The sequence below is a fragment of the Sturnus vulgaris genome, chromosome 5 (assembly GCF_052056855.1).
Source record: "Sturnus vulgaris isolate bStuVul1 chromosome 5, bStuVul1.hap1, whole genome shotgun sequence".
NCBI lineage: Eukaryota > Metazoa > Chordata > Aves > Passeriformes > Sturnidae > Sturnus > Sturnus vulgaris.
Window position 1 is genome coordinate 36,007,431 of NC_142247.1, and position 18,598 is coordinate 36,026,028.

The 18,598-nt window shown below is 46.4% G+C and overlaps 1 protein-coding gene across 1 annotated transcript; it reads right to left on the minus strand.

The window, feature by feature from the left end:
• Positions 1-324: 324 nt before the first annotated feature.
• On the minus strand, positions 325-18,303 carry SINHCAF (SIN3-HDAC complex associated factor). The gene is made up of 6 exons (XM_014877058.2): positions 18,228-18,303; positions 8,048-8,195; positions 6,292-6,391; positions 5,199-5,325; positions 3,729-3,879; positions 325-2,869 (listed from the first exon to the last, which is right to left on the minus strand). Exons 2-6 carry the CDS (start codon positions 8,173-8,175, stop codon positions 2,707-2,709), a joined length of 669 nt encoding a protein of 222 aa, XP_014732544.1. The 5' UTR covers positions 8,176-8,195; positions 18,228-18,303; the 3' UTR covers positions 325-2,706.
• Between the last annotated feature and the right edge of the window lie 295 nt (positions 18,304-18,598).

Sequence of the window (18,598 nt, forward strand, 5' to 3'; positions counted from 1 at the left end):
GGTGTGATAGAGAGAGAACAAGCCCCCTGGGAACATGGAATGCCAGCACCACCCATTCCCAGTAAAGGAATGCCTGACACACATGCAGTGCCAAGGAAAAGCTTGTGATTCTGCCCCGAGACAGCTGTCTGTCATAACAAACACCACCTCCTTCCCTTGCTCTGCTCTTCTTTCCAAATTAAATAGGAAGGGAATTACCTCACTTCCCTCCCTCAAAAAAAGGCTTGGTCTTGTTCAAATAGAAACATGGGTTGCCTGGACTGGGTCCAACACTAAAACTAATTAACAGAAGAACAGAGCTGAAATAAACACAGAAGAAGTTGCTTATTTTCTAAATAAGTCAAAATTTATTCATTACCCTAGTAAAAACAAAGTTTGGATTACAAGTGTCTGAACAGTATAAAAGTACAAAACAGGTTCCATAGATTTCTAATACATTAATACAAAGTGCATGACTACTCATTTTGCATGACTACCGGGAATGGAAGAGGTGGGAGGGAGTAGGGGAAGCAGTTGGCGGTTGAACTCTAGCAATAAATAAATAAATACAGAAGAGATGATCCGTATCAGAGCACATCCTACCACCAACACTGCAGCCTTCTTAGGCAGATGCTGAAAACACAAATTCACATGAAATAGGTGTCTGCAAACACAGCGAGGACTCTTGCTCAAGCCCTTATTAGACATGACCAACCTAGTTATGCCTTTATACAATCAAGTATCCATTATATCTATGGCTGGACTCAATAGGCTTGGGTCTTTTCCAACCTGAATGATTCTATTTGGTTGAGAATAAAAGCAAGGTAAGCAGCTTTGTCCTCTCCTAAAAATCTCAGAGTTTAGGAAAAGCAAAATGCATCCAAGGAAAGCTCTAAGGTGTAAGGCTGTGATAAGTCAAAGCCCTGTTTCCCCTGATTTTCTTTCTCTCCAGAGATTGGCTGAACCAACAGGAGAGGAAAAAAAGAAAGAAAAAAAAAAGCTTTGAGGGTAGAGGCTCCTCTTAAAACCTGCATATCTTTCCCTATCTATATTTTCATTTGCTAAGTATTCGTGTTTCAAGAACCGAGACTACGTGGAAATCCAGTCCTAAACCCTACCCACCACAGTATTATGCCAATGACTCTCACAAAAAGGAAAGCTTAGAATCATAGAATACGCTGAGTTGAAGGGACCCATCAGGAACAACTCCAACTCCTGGCCCTACACAGGACACCCCAAGAATCACACCATGTCGCAATCCATTGTAGGATATCCCAAAAGAGTAATAAAAAAAAAAAAAATCCTCCCTCCCCCTAAAACAAGGAAAAAAAACCAAACAACCAAAAAGCAGAATTCCCAACTCACACAGGTAAAACCTTCATAAAAGGAACGTGAAGCAACTGGGAGCTAGAACTGCAGCACAGCCTTCCAGGAGGCTGCTTCCATCCTACAGCAAAGCAGAGTTTCAAGGAGTGTCACAACAATTTGCATATGAGCTTGTCTGGGAATCTGTGTAGAAAGTATTATCTTTTGATTGCATATGCAAACAGAGCTGCTGCCTTGGTTCAGCACAGCACCATTCTTAGCAGAACTTTTCAGATTCAGTATTCACAAAAGTGTTGATCTAGCAGTTGCTTAAATAAACAAACGGGGGGAAAAAACCCCAACAAAACCCAAACACAGAGAAGCACTGCAGGGGAAGGGTTTCAAAACAGTTATTGTGAATCCAGACCCCAGGCTGCAACCAGATTATGTCCCTGGGCCAGAGCCTGATTTGCTTAGCAAGGGGTTTGGTTCTTTGTCAGGTCCAAAAACAGGAGGAATCTTGTTTGTGGTCACATTTCAGCTGTACTGGGCCAACAGAGAGCAGTTACCCAGTTTTGGTTGTCATCTACACCTGACTTGGGCATTAAGATGTTTCTTGGTCCATCTCCAAACACCAGGGGTTACTACACCAAGCCCAAGGGTGACTGCTGCTGGCTTAAAACAAAGTAACCTCCCATTTTGCTATGTTCAGTTCATAGGCAAATCTTAATCTTTAGCTAAGGTGGAGAGCTCTCCCATCCCTTCTCAAGAGCACTTTTATGCTGGAGGCTTTCTCAGATAGCTACCACTTGAAGTAGAGATGTCTGCAGATTACCAGTCTGTGTCACATGGGAGGGATGAAATACTTGTCTTTGTTATGTCAGTAGTATAGGGTGAAATCGCCACACCTTAAAAAATATATATTTATATAACTAGAGAGGTGACTTATAACATTTCTATGTATTAGTTCATCTTATTGACTCATACATGTCTAAGAATGAAATATTTTCTTGGAAATTTAGGAAGTTTGCCAACCAACTTTTAAAGAAAGAAGAAAAACAACAACAAAAGCCTTACAACCACTGCTTCTTTCAATACAGAAACATGAACTACATATACTTTAATATACAAACCCCATCCTCATATTCACTTGGGAAGTGAGTGTGGGGGAAAATTAGACAACCTTGCAGCAGCATTCAGCTTTGCCAAGTGTTCCATAGCATCTTAAATATTATGTACAGTCTTTCTGAAAGGATACAAACTGGCTTCAGAGTTTGTGGAATTGTAGCAGTAAAACCCAAAACAGTTCTAGGGAATAGTCTTTTGGCAGCATAGCAGGTGTCCAAAGTGAACAGTCACTTTTCTAGTATTTTTCCAGAGAATAAGAGGATCTGTATAACCTTCTGCAGCTACCCAAGGACGTCACCACTCCTCTTGGGTGGAGATTGCTGGAGATTGGGGTCCTTCTTGCTCTGGCTTTTCAGTGGCAGACTTTTTATTGCTACAACAAGGTTTGAAGAGATGAGTGTCTATGAGGACTTCTCCAAAACGCCCTTTGTAAATAATTCCACAGCAGACCTTTTGCCTGGAAGGAAGACAGATACTTCGTCTGTTTAGATTATACAGAATTCACAAATATGCAAAAAGTAAGTCTGACCCCAGACACTACTTTACTGAGCCTCCAGCCCAGAGGCAGAAAGACTGCTCACAAACAGAAAACAAGTCTGTGTCTAAATCCACAACAGGTCTTTGGGGGAAAAAAAAAACAAAAAACCACCAAACCCCAAAAAAACACATAGAAAAAAACCAAACATGTCTATACAAAACCAAGTCTCCCACTTTGCTTCCCAGAGAAGTTTCAGACACAACTATCTGGGCTGAACCAATCTTGGCTACAATGCACTTGCAAATATTATTTGAGAGGAGGCAGCAAAGTCACAACAATTTCAATTGAGCAATTAGCTAAACAAGGGATTACTGTGCCACAACATGCAATAAAAGATAACAAGCTTGTCAGCTCCCAGAAAACCTTGTGGTTTTCCTCCCATTCCAGGACTTTTTTTTTTTACCGAATGACTACCATCACAAGTCAACCAAATCAAATGCTATGTTTTACTGGCAAGCTGAGAGCACTCTTGTATGTGGCAACACATATCTACAGGGCATAGTTTTAAGAAGAGATAATGACAGACAGGAATATGATCTGCTATTCCCAAAATCAGCAAAAAGTATTCCCCAGAAACTGTTTTAGTGTTTAGGGAGATAGGGGAAAATGTCTTAAATGCAAAGCATTTCTTTCCAAGCACGGACAGACAGGTGCTGTGTAACGCCCTGTGATTTAAATATGTGCTTATACCAAATCAAGAAGAGGAGGCAGAATCAAGCAGCACGTATGCAAAATGCGCTTGCTGCCTGCACAGAGGGAGTGATCTGTTGCTTTTTACCTTTTCCAGTAAGTGAGATCTAGGAAGGAGAACACTGGTGTTCTGCTGGCCCCAGCGCTCAGCTCTGTGTCAGAGCCATCGTCCGACTGGTTACTGTAACAGGGCGACTGAGCTGGGGAGGCACTCGAAGTCGTGCTGTGGGCATCAGAATCTGTAGGACAAAGAAATACAAGGATCAGGACATGCATCCAACGACTTACCTTCCCCTCCTGACTTGTGGATTGGGAACAGAGGCACGGATGTGTCTAAATTAGCAAGAAAAACCTAATGATGACAAGCCATTTATTTCACTTGTTCCTGCCTGTTTCAAAAGAGAGTGTGTCAGGATTTGTGAAACAGACTTCAGAAGTGGAGAGAGTCCTTGTACACGAGGGATTGGAAAGAGGCTCAGGATCAGACTTCAGTTTCTGGCTCTTAAACAAAGCCCACACAGGCCATGCTCGGAGATCCCTCCAGACAGTGGAGATCTGTGCTCCAGACTTTCTCTCTCACCCTTTCAGGTAAAGTGCTGCAAGCTTCTTCCCAACAGTGCATTCTATATACGTATCTATATATCTATATCCTCATTATGTGTTTGTTGGGTAGTATTGAGCTTTTGCTGGATCAACAGACTACAGAACTACAGTCAGTGCAGACACACAACAGTGTCTACTCTCCTACCTTTCAGCTGTTCTAACAACTACAGTAATACAATTAGATTAACTATAGTGCCTTGAATGAGAAGATAAAAGCTCATTGGGCCAGGGCCTTTATTGATTGTTCAGACTTCTTCTGACTAGGCAGGATAATTGAAAGAGAGAGAGAGTGAGAGAGAGAGAGACCAAGTCAGCAACAGTTAGGAAGCTGGAAGGTTTGCTTTAGAAGAAAAGCCATAAGTACTGACACACATTTATAGCATAACTGGCAGATGGTTTCGTTGGAAAGCTACGAATCCAAATACGTTTGGAGTACTCCAGGAAAGAAATCACTGAGACTGGCAGAGGAAGGTATAAAGAAACACGGTAGGAATTTAAAGGGGGGGAGTTAAATCTATGTTAAAAAGTATGTATGGAAGAAAAAGACTGAATTTTTTGAGGAAAGAGAGCTGAAAACAGCCATAGCACATTACTGAATGCAAGGAGAAGCCTCTTCCCATTTCCGTTTCAATGAGATCTTTGCCCAAAATGTTCTTTCTAGGCATATGTCATTTAAGTGTGGGACATAAGCTACAACTGCCTGCACTTTCAAGCCAGACTCGCCATGCTCTCTTGCCACTTCTCCACCTCTGTCTTGCAGCCAATCCTGCACACAAGCTCTTCCTCCTTCTCATTCCACACCCTCCCCAAGCTCTCAGAGGTTGTAAAAACAGGGAGAGCCCAAACGTGTGAGTGCACAACCAAATCTAGAGAGTGATTCAGCTTGGCCAGTTAACAGTGAGCTGTGTTAGGGGAGGCTGAAGTTTATCGCCAAAATCTCTTTGGATTCACTTACTGTGCCGCTTGAATTCCTTTTGCAGTTTGCTGATTTGATTGCTCTTTATTCTGCTTCCAGACAGAGTTTTCATTTTCTTTGGTTTCAATGTTGTTTTAAGGCTGGGTCCAGCCCTGGCATCTACCACCTAGAACAGAGAAAATGCATGTCTGAATACTTGTGCATCATGCCCAGATATTGCCCCAGACAAGACAGAGGTACTGACTGAGCTGAAGGTGCTCAAAACCCCCTTAGTTAATCCCAGGCAGTTCTGTGCACTGACACTCTTGTGTTTCATTTAAATCTGACTGAATCTCAGCCTCTGCAAGAGGCTGAATCTGCAGGAAAACACAGCACACTAGTTTAAAAAGCACATTTGATTCATCTTTCTGCCAACTTCCCATATTTGACACATTCAGTCTAGAAACAAATAATTGTTTAAGCATATATAGGTCCAGTTAAGGGTGTCTGCCAAGCATTTGCTCTGGAGTTTTTGGGGGTTATTTTAATCATAAATTCAACTTTTGTGTAAAACCAGTAGTAGTAATAACCATAGTTCTGGATCCCACTACTATCAAGGCATCCTGGATAAAGATTATTATATACACAAGGAATTCTGATCATTCTCCCAGCCCTAGGCCTGAATTGAATTAGATGTATCAAAACAGAATATATGAGTGAAAATAGCTCCAAGATATTAGTCATTGTAATTATCTGATTAAATGAGATTGATTTATGTGTTGTTTGAGCAAGTCACTTTGCTTGGGAAAAAAAAAAGCAACCAATTTTGGATAAAGGTCAAACTTGAAATGTTTTGTCTTTGTTTGTTGTTTTTTTTTTAATGTCATAAGAGACTTTTGGACAAACTTATGAGCTTGTGAAAACAAGGAATTACAAGGTAAGTCGGTCTGTGACTCCATCTCAGGCTTGTATAATCACCATTTGCACATAAGCAAGTAGGAGCCACATAGTAGTAAATACTCCAGGAAGGATTTAGAGATGCTGAGGGTGGGAAGGGAGAGTGTGGGTGAAAGAGAAAACCCCAAATCCCTGCCAGCACCTCCCCTCTATAGAAAGAGTTGGTTTTGGGGCAGAAGAGAAATAAATTACTAACGTGATTCCAGTTTTTTTTGGATCCTGCTGGTAATTTTTTCCATCTTTTCACCAAAAGAACACAGGCATTGCAAATATCTCCTGAGCGAGCCTCATGGAGCCTGGTAAAAACAGAAGCAAAGATCACTTAACAGCAGTTAAAAAAGCACACCCCCACTTGGTAACAGCAAGAAATATAAAAATTGATGAATAAGAAGGGCTCTGAAATTCAGTTTTTCTGGCATTACAGTTCGTCTGGGATGCTCAAACAGTGACATTTAAAGACCAGGTCTCATTTTCAGAAAGCACTCTTCCACACAGAAATAAAAGGTGTCACAATCTGCCTCCAGAGGGGCACTGAAAACAACAGTCCTATCACCCGCAGGTTTTGGAATTTTTTCCCCCAAAACCAAGACACAATTGCAGTGGATCGGTTAGTTTGGAGAAGGAGGAATAATCATGTTATTCAAACGTACACTTGGGAACAAACATCAAAAGCTTACTCAGGTCTTAACTTTCTCACAGAGCTTCAAGGATGAGTAACAAATATCACCTAACACACTCCCACATGAACACAGGATAAGGTTTCAGAAACAGCAGTCACTGGAATGACAGCAATAGCTGCTCCCTCTAACAAGCTTTCTTCAGGAATCGTCTCTACTGCTAATACATGCTAAAAGAAATATAACAGGGAAACATTGTAGAATTTTTTGGCTATTTAAATAGGAAGGCTTTGGATAATTTATAGATGAATGAGGCAGACTCAGAAAACAATTATTTGCCCAGTGTTTAATCTGCATTTTTACCTTGGCAAACATATTTCAGATAGCACAACAACGGTCCTGGTAAACTGCAAGTTGCTTTATTGCAGTTAAAAACAACAATCACAAAAAAAAAAAAAAAAGCAATGGATCTGCACACAGCCTTTGACTGCCAAGGACAGTAGTTAAGAAATACGATAAGGAAAACTGTCACCACCAGACTTGTGTACAAAAATCCAAGGTAAACACAAAGCACTCTAAAGTTCACTACACGAAAAGAGTGTTTCTAGAAAAAGTGGGGAAAATTCGTGAATTTTATATAAAATTTCAAAGCTCTTCAAAAACATTAAAAAAATTTGAAAGATCGCAGTAACTGGTATAAGAAATCGCTAGTATTTATAGTTTTATTTGCCAATGCTTTTAAGTAACATTATCTAATTGGAAAGCTGAGCACTTTCCAAGAGAATGGTTTTCCAATGAGAAGTTTTAATAACGCATTGCTATGTCCTATTTGAACAAAGACACTGATATTTGTAACAGGGTACTCTGCATAAACCCTGCTGAAACTGCTAAATATTTACTCATCAAGTTTTATCTAACATTCTTGACTCTTCAGAGCCAGAGAAAGCCCCCATGGATCTGTAGAGATTATTATTTTATGTAGGTGTTTACACCTCTATGGAACCAGCAAAAAATGCACAGTCTGAGAGAAGTCTAAAATCCCTGCCCGTGCTGTGAGGTGGGAGAGACATGAGCCTGACCCTTTGTTGTTATGAATTACCAGCTCTCCCCTGGCAGTGACAGTGGATTGAAAACCAAATGGTATCGTACACAGCAGCAGAAGATCCAGTCCCTCCTGGTCTGCCCAGGAAAGCTGTGAGGAAGCTGAAGAAGTCTTTTCCCACCACTCCCCTCCGCTAACCTAATCTTTCAGGCTTTCAGAACAAGAAGGACAGTACATGAGGTTTGCAGCTTAGAGATCAATGCCAGAACTGATGACTAAGGTGGGAATCTTACCCAAAACAATTCTGGAAATCCTTTTCATAACGTTTGCTGTCAGTGAAACGAGAACTGGAAGACTTTGCTCTGCAAATACAGCAGCCCTCTATACTCCGATACATCTTCGGTTTGTGAAAGCCAAACATCTTTTCCTCCCAGCTGTAGCCTGCGAAAACAAACAGAAACTGGTGTCAATTATCACTTAGATAATAAAAGAAAAAAAAACTGCTACATTAGAGCACAGGTTTTTCATGTTGCCTCAGAAGAACAGATGCACCTAGAATGCAGTTGTTTAAAAAGTTATATAATTCACAGCTGGAATATTAATACCCAGCAGGACCCATAACAAGCTCATTTACTGCACAAATCTACTCCAAGGGCACATCTACAACAGCACAACCCAGATGTGTGAATGCAGCCAACCTGGCCAAATCAACTCCTGTGCATGTGGCAGAACAGACTGCAGGACAGGCCGTGTGAACCTGCCCAAGCCCATGGATAAGGAGGTGGCAGCTGAACTCTGGGTCACTGAACTACTTCATCACCACCACCATCGGTGCTGGTTGGAAACACCCCTGGCAAACTTTGCTAAGAGTGAGTAGGAGTAATTTTAAATGAGCTGCAGTCATACCCCCAGGCTGTAGGGCAGACATACCTGAAAAGCTGCTCTAAAAACAGCAGGGTGGAGTCCCACCCAGCCCTCAATGGCCCTGTCTGCACTGCAGGACCCGGGAGCATTTCTCCGTTCTCAGGGACCGAGTGAGCATCCCAGCTCCATGTCAGCACATGTTCTGTTCTCGCCCTCCTGCCCTCCCCACCCTGCTTTCCATGGGAAGGAAACCTAGCTAGGAAAGAAAGGGCCATGGAGCAGGACCCTGGGGCACATCTCAGCATGTGCCTACCACACATCCAATACGGACGGAACTCCGGTTACAGGGAAGTTGCTACTTTGCAACCACCAGCTCTGCACACTTGGTGCCAGCCCAGAAAGCCAAGAATTCCCTCCTGCTCTTAGAGATCTGCCTGCTCTTTTCAGTACACCAAGGCTGGCCTTTGCTATCAGAGCAGGTATCATACAGTGGAGCCATCTTCCAGGCAGAAACTTTTGAGGTTAGTTACTGCAGCCACCATGATAAAGACCCTTTCAACACATGCTGACCCCCCACCAAAGCAGTTCTCTCCTGAGTTGGTTGTTCCCCAGTGCAGACTCCTGTTAGGCACAATCTGACACGGCATGAGACATTGTCAGAGCAAACAGGGCTCCCATAGTGCTTCAAAAACCCAAACAAAAAACTGAGCAAAGCTGCTGCTCTCCTGGCGCTGGGCCTGGACACACAGCAAGTCCTCACAGGCCACACAGCATCTGTCTCATAACACAGGCAGGGACTGTTCCAAGATGTTCTCCCTTGAACAGACCCTGCTGCAAGGTTTGCTTCCAAGACCTGCTGCAAGGAGCAAGCAGCCACCTCTGCTGCTCATCACACACCAAGTGCTCAGAGAGGGGACAGACCTCTGGCTGCAGGAAGCTCCAGGAGAATAGGTTCCCACTGTTGAGAACTTCTGCTTTAAAAAAATTAAAACTGGATGGAGCCATGCAAATAACACATTTCCCTCTCTTTCCCTAACAAAGGCCAAGCTGCTGAATTCATTAAGTAGGTACAAAAAATTACGGAATGACCCAGCAGCTCAGGAAGGACTTTCAGGAGAGGAGCAACTCCATCACTTGTGAGTTAAGTGTGGCAAGGGGGAGCTGTCAGTCACTTCTCAGTCCCAGATACTACCAAGTCCCAGTAACCCAACTCAGGTTACTGGTTAACGTTTGTGGCATAGGCATCTGTCCCCAAATCTTCCACCTTCAGAAAGGTAAGGGCTGTAATCCTTCTACCCCCTAGTGATACAGAGAAAAATAATCTGAAATCTTTTGTCTACACTGACAGGACTTGCTGCATCATTATGGCAATAAAATATTTTGAAAGGCAGGTTCAGGTAAGGTCAGAAAAGTGCTTCCACAAAGCAACCATACCCAGCATCACACTCACCTGACTGACAGGGAGATTGTGTGCACCAGGAAAAGATCCTGCGCACTCCTGGGGGACCACAGCTAAAGCTATGGAACCACCCAAGCCCAGCCACAGTCCTACAAAGAGGTGAAAATACATCCCCCCATCCCAGGAGGGAAGATCAGGAGTACAGGAGCACAGCAAAATAAACATGCAGTTTCCCAGGTTTCCAAGAACAAGAGAAAAGTAAAAATTGTATCCAATATTGCTGGCTAATATTCTGACACAAAATCCATTAAGGAACCCATTTCCAGCTGAAAGTGTCCATGTTTGCATTTCAGTCTTGCATATATGAGACCATTTGGTGCTCACTGAAGTTGTGGCTCTTTGCAAATACTACTGCACCAACATTGAAGAAGAGGAAGACTCATAAAGCTTGTCTTGACCTTGTAGAGCCTGTTGATGGCAAGAGACTTGCACAAGCTGAATACCAAGGAAATCCTCCAGGCCTGGGAGAAAGATAGGAGAGGATAAGATTTTCCTTCCCTCCTGTCCCAGCTCACACTGTCTTCCACAGGCTTGAAGTGCTGAACTCCTTTCTTCACATTTACAGCACAAGGAGCTCACCTAGGGCTGCATTCTCCCAAGGTTAACTTGTGCAAATATCCAGCAAAGTCAACCCAAGTGGTGCCAGGCTTTTTAGGAGATACACCACTCCCTGTATTAGTACAGCACTGGCCTGAAGGCCAGGAGTAGATCTAGTAAGTAAAAGAAAGTATCCAGGTAGAGACCTGCTGAATGGGCTCACTGAGGGATGGTTAAACTCAGAACTACTCTCAGTCTCTGCTGGATGTGTAGCAAATGAATGCACAGCCAAATCAGGTGAACATTCCTGTCAAGACCTGCCAAGAAAATAAACAGAGTATCTAGGCAAACACTTTGTGTATTTAGTTTCTTAGCACCCAATGTGCATCTTCAAGAGATGCTCTTGAGGACATTGCTCAACAAGACTCTGGAGATCCAACAGCGTGCTCACCTGGGAATTTTCAACTTCCAAACAGCAATTTTAGATGTTGTTTGGCTACTCCAATGTTAAATCTGCAGTCTGGTACTTTTCTTTAGAAAGTCAAAGACTAATTGCAGACACAAAGTTCATCAGTGCTGCCAAACTTAAACGGCAAGAAAATCTCAACTGCTATGTGGCAAGAAACAACTACCAACAATGTAGTTTACTTTCTAACCCGGTTCCTTCCAGCAGTCCAGACAGTGATAAGATGATCTCTGTCACCAGCTGGTATTTACACCACAGTAGAATAAGATGTATGTTTTACAATCAATGTTCTGGCAAAGACTGGAAAACATATATATTCTGAAAATATTTTAGCTTGCATCATTGCTGCCATTCTCACAGGAGCAGCCTTTCAACACCATCCCTCACTAGAAGGGAAGCTAGTGCCATCTGTTTCCCACTTGATGAATGGTCAGCAATGATATTACCACACATCATGTCTGAATGGGGAAGAGCTAGTAGCAAAAACCACAAGTTAAACAGATTTGTCTGACAACTGCATCCAAGTGCAGTTATAAATGGAAGGCGTCAGTCCAGTTACACATTTAATCCTAAACAGTTGCCATTTGACCATTATACAATAAATATTCTGTCAGCTGGAGAGCTTAATAGCTAATATGGACTTTGAAGTCAATATGGCTGTGCCCTTTAACAGGTTTAACTTGAAAGCTTTGCAATTTACATTTTGAGTTAGAACGAGGGAGTTAGGATGCCAGCTGCCCTAACACCTGAATCTTAGTTGTGGAACTTTAACCATGTGAAATCTGGGACACACAAAAAAGATGGCAAGTAGAAACTAAGAAACTTGCTTAGAAATGAAAAAGCATTGCACAACATAATTCTGCAAATCTAAGCATGTTATTGATGCTATTTAACTTTGTTATTATTTGCCAAATTTAAGCACGTTATTAAAATACATCAGCAGTTGCACAGAAGGGACAGATCTCCAAAAAAGAATCAGAAATCTTAGCAGAGTGTTATCTGTCATTCAGCAGAATGAAGATTTATCTGCACTAGTTGGAAAGCAGTATCCTTCCAAGTCAGGGTAAAAATGATCCTCCTCCCTCTCTGGTGTCCCTCTCCTCAGCTTCTCCTTGTAGAAGTTGCTATTCCCTCAAGTTCTGCTTTATACAACTGCTTTAGCAACTTGAATGGACTCAGAAAAGTCTCCAGGAAAATGCTCTATTATTCTGCCCTCTCACTTTTAAAAAAGCAACATCAAAAATAGAAACTTGTCTTGCAAAAGAGAACAGTAAAGTCATGAAGAGTCAGGAAGAGAAAAGTAGTGGGAAATAAAAAAAAAATTCCCCACACTCTGCTTATTACCTTTGTGAAAGGCTGGTACAAAGAAGCATGTGTGTGAAAATGGTTTCATGTTTTTGTTACCTGTCAAGACTAGAATTTGGTGCTTAATTTTCTTTGCAAAGTTTAATTTGATGATCTAAATTAAAAGGAGGCATTGCTTCAGATGCTCATTAAGTTTTCAAGTTAGGGAAGAACTTCTGAACTCTTTCAGATCTTAAAGTAAGCTGAGCCACTTTCATTTGCTTTTCCAGATTCCTTCTGCATTCTTTCTGATCACCCAAGAAGAATGAAAACCTTTTATAATAGAAAGGACTGAATTCCTAGAAGACAGGCATGTCTCTCTTTGTAACACAATTACCAGTGGGAATGAACATGCTCACCTGCTTCTTGCAAAGCTGAAACATTCCCTGGAGTAACTGGGAGAGCAGAGGCATGCCAGTCCAAATACTCAGTATCCTCCTCTCCTCCCATCTCCCCACTGATTCAGGATCATTCACCCTTTGTGCAACCCAGAACTGCCAGTGTCTTTGTCAGACAGGGGAACAACGATTTGATTTCCCTTTCTGTGTACAAAACAGCCTTGGCACAGCCTCCCTTAAAGCTGGGCTAAAGAAAAATACCATCTACCCTACATACTTTGATGCAGCCGGTTCCCGTCAGTAAAAATCTCACAATTCTCTTCTATACACTGGAACGAAGAAACACAGCCAAAATTATACTTTTTTTTTTTTGAAGGGAACAAAACAGATGCCTTAATATAGAAGGAACATAGGTGCTCTGGCTTTTACATCTGCAAGAGCACCCAGGCACATGCACACACACGAAAAATGCTTCCAGAGCTGTCTACGGCACCAGAACCAGAGTTGCTGGTCTCAGAATAAATTCTTGGGCCTGCCCCTCTGCTGAAATAAACTGCAATACTGCTACTGAAAATCAACTGTAAGACAGAGAATTGTACATCAACAGAGGAACTGATCTGTATCAGAGACTCAACATAAACATACCTCCCCTGAGTTTACAGGCTGCTGCAAAAAAACCTTGGAAGAGAAGTTAAAATTGGATCCCTCAAAAAAAAGAACATCTGAACATGCACAAAGCCAGAATGCTCCAAGGATGTTGAGAGACCAATCTACTTGGGAGTCATCTGAAAATGCAACTTCAGTATTTGCAAAAATATTTTTTTACTGACATCTCTCCCTACAGTTTAAAACGGAGTTGGTTTAAAAAACAAACAACCATAACCTTGGAATTGTGCATAGTGTACACTCTTCTGGTCCCCTAGATCCTCAGACTTTTCCTTCCACTTTCCTTTCTCTCGACACCCAAAACAATTTTACTTGGAGGAAAGCTGTATTTGGCTACTACAGCCCATGAACATCCAAATGTCACAGCACGTAGCAGAGCTGCCACTTATTAAGCCAAGTAAAATAGAAAAAGGTGAAAACTACATCTTCAGGAGTCTTTCCTCTGACAAAATAAGCAACTCACTCTTTTGCTGGTAGATGTCCACAGCTACTGTTGTGTGCTCAGTACTGAAGTGAAATCTCAGCACAGCCAGTGCACCTAGAAGCAACTACTAAGCACGTATCAAAAATAAAACTGGACATTTCTTTCCTATGTTTGAGTCTCCATGGCATCCTGGCTGGAACAAGCTGTCCCTAGCTACATTTCCAGAAGCAGTCAAGTCATAAAGAAGCCTGCTCACCTGTTTTTATCTTCCCTGGGAAGGAAGTTCCTATCTCATTTAAACTAGAGAACTGAAAGGCTGTGCCATGTGGGTGTTCCTCTGAACTGCCATGTGGTTACTGCTCCAGAAGGGATAGGCCAAAGCATGAAAACAATAATCAGTAAGATTTGCATAAGGGGAAAAAAAATTCCAAACCTGTCCCACCTGCAGACATTCCATCTTGAAAGATGACTTCCCCCTGCCTGAAACTCCTGTTGCATAACTAACACCATGCTCCGCCTGAGCATAAGCCCAGCAAGGAAAACTGGGATGTTCTCAAATGTGCTGGAGTTCAGCCTGTGATGCTTATCTGAGTGCAGTCACCACAGCTGTTCTGATGCTGTCTGCAAGCACCTGCTACTGAAAAAGCATCACAGCCACTTGAGATCATGAGACAGTGAAGAGTTTTGGTTTGTAGTTTTTGGCTGGGTTCTTTTATGTTGTTTTTAAAGAGGATAACATACCTGGATGGGGATTTGAACAGAAGGAGCAGTAATTATTTGGCAGAACAGCTGAAGTGACTTCATTAAAAAGGATACATTTCCATGTCCTTAAGCAGTATTACTGGTCATGTCACTGGGACTTTGGACGGAGCACATTCTACAGAAATGCAAAGGCTCGAGTTGTGAAATGGAGTCCTGCCCAGGCAATTTTCAAGCCCCAGCTCACTGGCTTCTTCCTTGTGTTAAAAAGCAAGTGCTAGAGGGGGTGCAAGAATGAAGCCGATTGTCAAGTAGGACCCTGTGGATGTAGTTCATGTCATTATGAAAGAGGTACGAGGTATCAGGTGCTAAGAATCAATGCAAAACAGAGTTAGCTAACACAGAAAGAGCTGTTCGGCATGAGTGAGACAACAAACCGTCACAGTTTTAACTTTATTTTTAGCCTCTGTGAATTTATCAGCTTTTTTAACATCTTCTGCAAAGAAGTCAGTGATATTTTCTTCTTAAAGGAACACTGAATACATAGGCAATTAGCTCCTTTTAGAGGATGAAGTGAGGAGGAATTTTTCCCAGAGGCTCTGGCACTCAATCCCACCTACTTTCAGTGGGAGCTGAATGTTGCATGCCTGTGGGTGTGTTTGAAAATCCCGACTTATTACTTGCTGCTTCTCTACCAGGGAGCACAGATCTCAAGAAACCTACTGTTCACCTGTATATTAAAGGAGTTGAGTGTCCACTGGTATCAGTGGAAAGGTTTCCAGTTCACTGTCTGTCCCTGTGCTGCAGAGTTTGTACAATCTTTTATTTTAAAAAGCTGCAAACTACACAGTGGATCTGTCTGCGTGCAGTCTGGTGAGAAGGGGGTGGGTGCACACACCCTGCACACGGCTGCCAGGAGCAGTCTCAGCTTTGGAAGCAAGCACACCGCGGTAAAGGAGTCATCACCCTCACCGACTGCCTTTCCCAAAGAGCGAAACGCTTGTGTGCACGGCTGTCAGCCTGCCGCCTTGCTAAGCGCCAAATTAAAAACTCAAAAAAAAGAGCATCGCGGGTTGTGCTCAAGCACAACTAGTGCTGTTGCAGCTGCGGGCTCAGTGCAGGACGCTGACGCTGGGCCTTCTCCTGCCGCTCCCCAGCCACGAGGGGACGGTGGCAGGGCCCGGCTTCCAGCCCAGACACGTGTTCAGGGCACAGCAGCGGGCAGCATCCTGCATCAGCTGCCTGCAGCCTGCACAGCCACCGTGCCGGGGGGCAGCTCCCAAGTTTTTTTGCAACTGTAATGTTCACTGAATAATTTAGGTCCGAAGGACGGACCGTCAGTCGGAGACGAGGCTCTTTGTAGGACGAACTGGGGCCGTTCCCGCCAGGAAAGCGCCGCTGGGGGGGCTCCGGGGCAGGCGGGATTCAGCCCTGTTCGCTGCGTGCGGGCACGGCTCGAGTAAACAACAGGTTTGGCAGGTCCCTTTAAATCCCTTCAGCTACACGCATCCGGACGGGGGGGTACGAGAGGAGACGGCAACTTTTATCTCATCAAAGTGAGAGCGGAACGGGGAGTACCTCCCTGGCGCAAGATTGCAACTTTGAAAGAAAACAAAAAGACACCAGACCCTAAAAATTAGCGCTAAAAAACGCCCGAAAAGGCAGAGCTCGGTCGTACCGCTCCCGCCGGGCACCGCGTGGCCCCGGGCACGGCCCCGCTCCCCCCGTTAGCGCCGGCGGCCGGAGCCGGGGCCGGGCGGGCGGCGGCGCCGGGAACAAAGACCCCCCCCGAGGCACACGACCTACTTTCTCGGGCGGCCCCGCCGGTCAGGTGGAGCCGCGGGAGCGCACACGCGGGTGGCCGCAGCCCCCCGCCCTGTGGAGGGCTGCTAAGTGCTCAACTCGCCGAAAGACGAGTAAAATTAAATATAAATTAGAAGAGCACAGGAAAGGGAAGGCGGCGCGCCAGGGAGGAAAGCCCCGAGCGCGGAGGTGGGCGCTGCGAGGCGGCCCCCGCGCTGCAAACACCGCCCCACCACGCGGTCGAGGAGCAGCCGCCCCATCCGGCGCGGGAAGCGGGGATGGAGCCGCGGCCGCACCACCGAGCACTCGGACCCCCGTTCCGGCGCCGTGACTGTCGTGCCCTGCCGCCCCCCCGGTCCTTCCCTCCCGCCCCGCTCCGGTTCCTCATGGCTCGGCCCTGACGTAATTCAAACATGGCAACAGTTTCACTTCAAAGGGCCGTCGCAGACCTCCCGGCAACGCGGGCACGCCGCGGCGGGGGCGATGCGGACCCCCAGAGCCGGGGCAGCCCCGGGGCGGCCGGCGGGGCCCGCCCGCCCGCGCGCCCCAGCGCCGTGCGCTCAGCGCGGTGCCGTGCAGACCGCGTGTGTATCCAAAGTTTCACCGCCCCTCCAAACTCCTCTAAAACCGGCAGGCAGTCGCTTAAAAACACCGTCCCGCACACGACAAGTGTCACCTCACCGCCACCCGCCACCCCGGGGCCGGGCCCCCGCCGGGTGCGGACGAGCGCTTTCCCCCGGCGCGCCGGGGAGCCGCGCCGCCCGCAGCACATGCGAGCCCTTTGTTTTCCCTGCAGCCGGGCGCTGCCTACGTGCCGCGCCGGGGGCACGCCGGCCGCCCCGCCGCCCCGCGCCGCACAGCCCTCCGGAGCCCCGAGTTAAAACTTGTTGGCGCCGGGCGCCGGCAGGAACGGGAGCCGCTTGCACTGGCAGCGAGCTGCTGGAGCGGCAGGACGCCATCGCCGCCCGCCGCACCGTCCCCACGCCGGCAACGCCACGCACGGGGCAGGGAGCAGGACGGGGAAGGCCCCACGCCGCGACCTGTGTGACCGACAGCACGTGTGCCACCAGCCCGCGGCCGCACGTTTTGCCCCTCTGCAACGTGCAGGGACTTGGACCCCCCCGCAATTACTACTGATAACTGGAAACAATAAGAACTCCGCCACTCTCCCCACGTGAAACACGGGGAGGGAGAGGTGGCGGGCACCAGCGGACCCTCCTCCCCTCCGCCACCCCGCTGGCACCAAGTTGTGCGCGGGAGCTACAGGTGTGCTCTGCGGGGCGCGCCGGGGCCGCACCTGCGGCACCCGCGGGGCCGCGCCGCCCGCGTGGCGAGACGCGGCCCGGGAAAGGCGCCCTGCAGCCTGGTTTTCCAAACCCATTCCGCATCTTGGGACTGCTTTCGGAGTTAAATTATCGGGAACTGGCTACTCTTTCCTCCTAAAGACCTGGAGATTTCATCGTACTTTGGGGTTGGGGGGGGGGGAGGGGGGTGTGGGGGTGTAGGCAGAAGTCAGAGTTTTAAGGATGGGTCCGCAACAATGCGGGAGGCGTTCCTCTCTGCTCGCCCATCCTTTAAAACTCTACTAACCGAAGAAAAAACCGGGAGAAACGCCGCTTACAGAAGTCACACGCGTGTCAAAGTGTTTCAAGGCGGCAAAGTCTTTTAGCCGCTGCGAAACTGCGGACAAGCTCCAGAAAATAACTTAGAATGAACAGAAACTACCGGCTACTGCAAAAAAAAAAAAAAATCCCAACACCACCAAAAGAAGGAAACCCACCAAGAGCAAACAAAACAACAAAATAACCCCGAACAACAAGAAACTCAGTCTGAGCCCGCCGTTCCCTCCCGCCCGGGAGAAGGCATCACTCACCGCCGCGCTGCGCCCACCAACACCCGTGCGGTGCGCGGCGCTCCCGCCGCTGCGCGCGCTCCCCGGCTCCCCGCGCTCTGCCGCGCGAGCCCCCCCACGCCCCGCCCTCCGCGCCCGCCCCTCGGCCGCTCTGCGCAGGCGCCGTTCCCACGGCCCTGTTCTCTTCAATCGAGCTCCGCCGGCTGCGCGCGCCCCATTGTCCTTTTAAGGCAGAAAGGGCCGCGCGGGAAGCGCGGGAGGGGGCGGAGCCCGCCCTGACGGCGGAGGTGACTTCACGCACGGGGCGCGCGCCCCCGCCTCGCCACGCCCCGGCCCCCCGCACCTGCCTCGCGCCGCCCCGCCCCGCCCCGCCCGGCGGCGGAGCAGCCCCG

Coding starts and splice junctions, on each gene's coding strand:
- SINHCAF (XM_014877058.2), bottom strand. CDS start 8,175: ATGTTTGGCTTTCACAAACCGAAGATGTATCGGAGTATAGAGGGCTGC. Junction 6,392..8,047: donor GATTTCCAGAATTGTTTTGG/GTAAGATTCCCA, acceptor TGTTTTTACCAG/GCTCCATGAGGCTCGCTCAG. Junction 3,880..5,198: donor AAAGGAATTCAAGCGGCACA/GTAAGTGAATCC, acceptor TTTGTCCTACAG/ATTCTGATGCCCACAGCACG.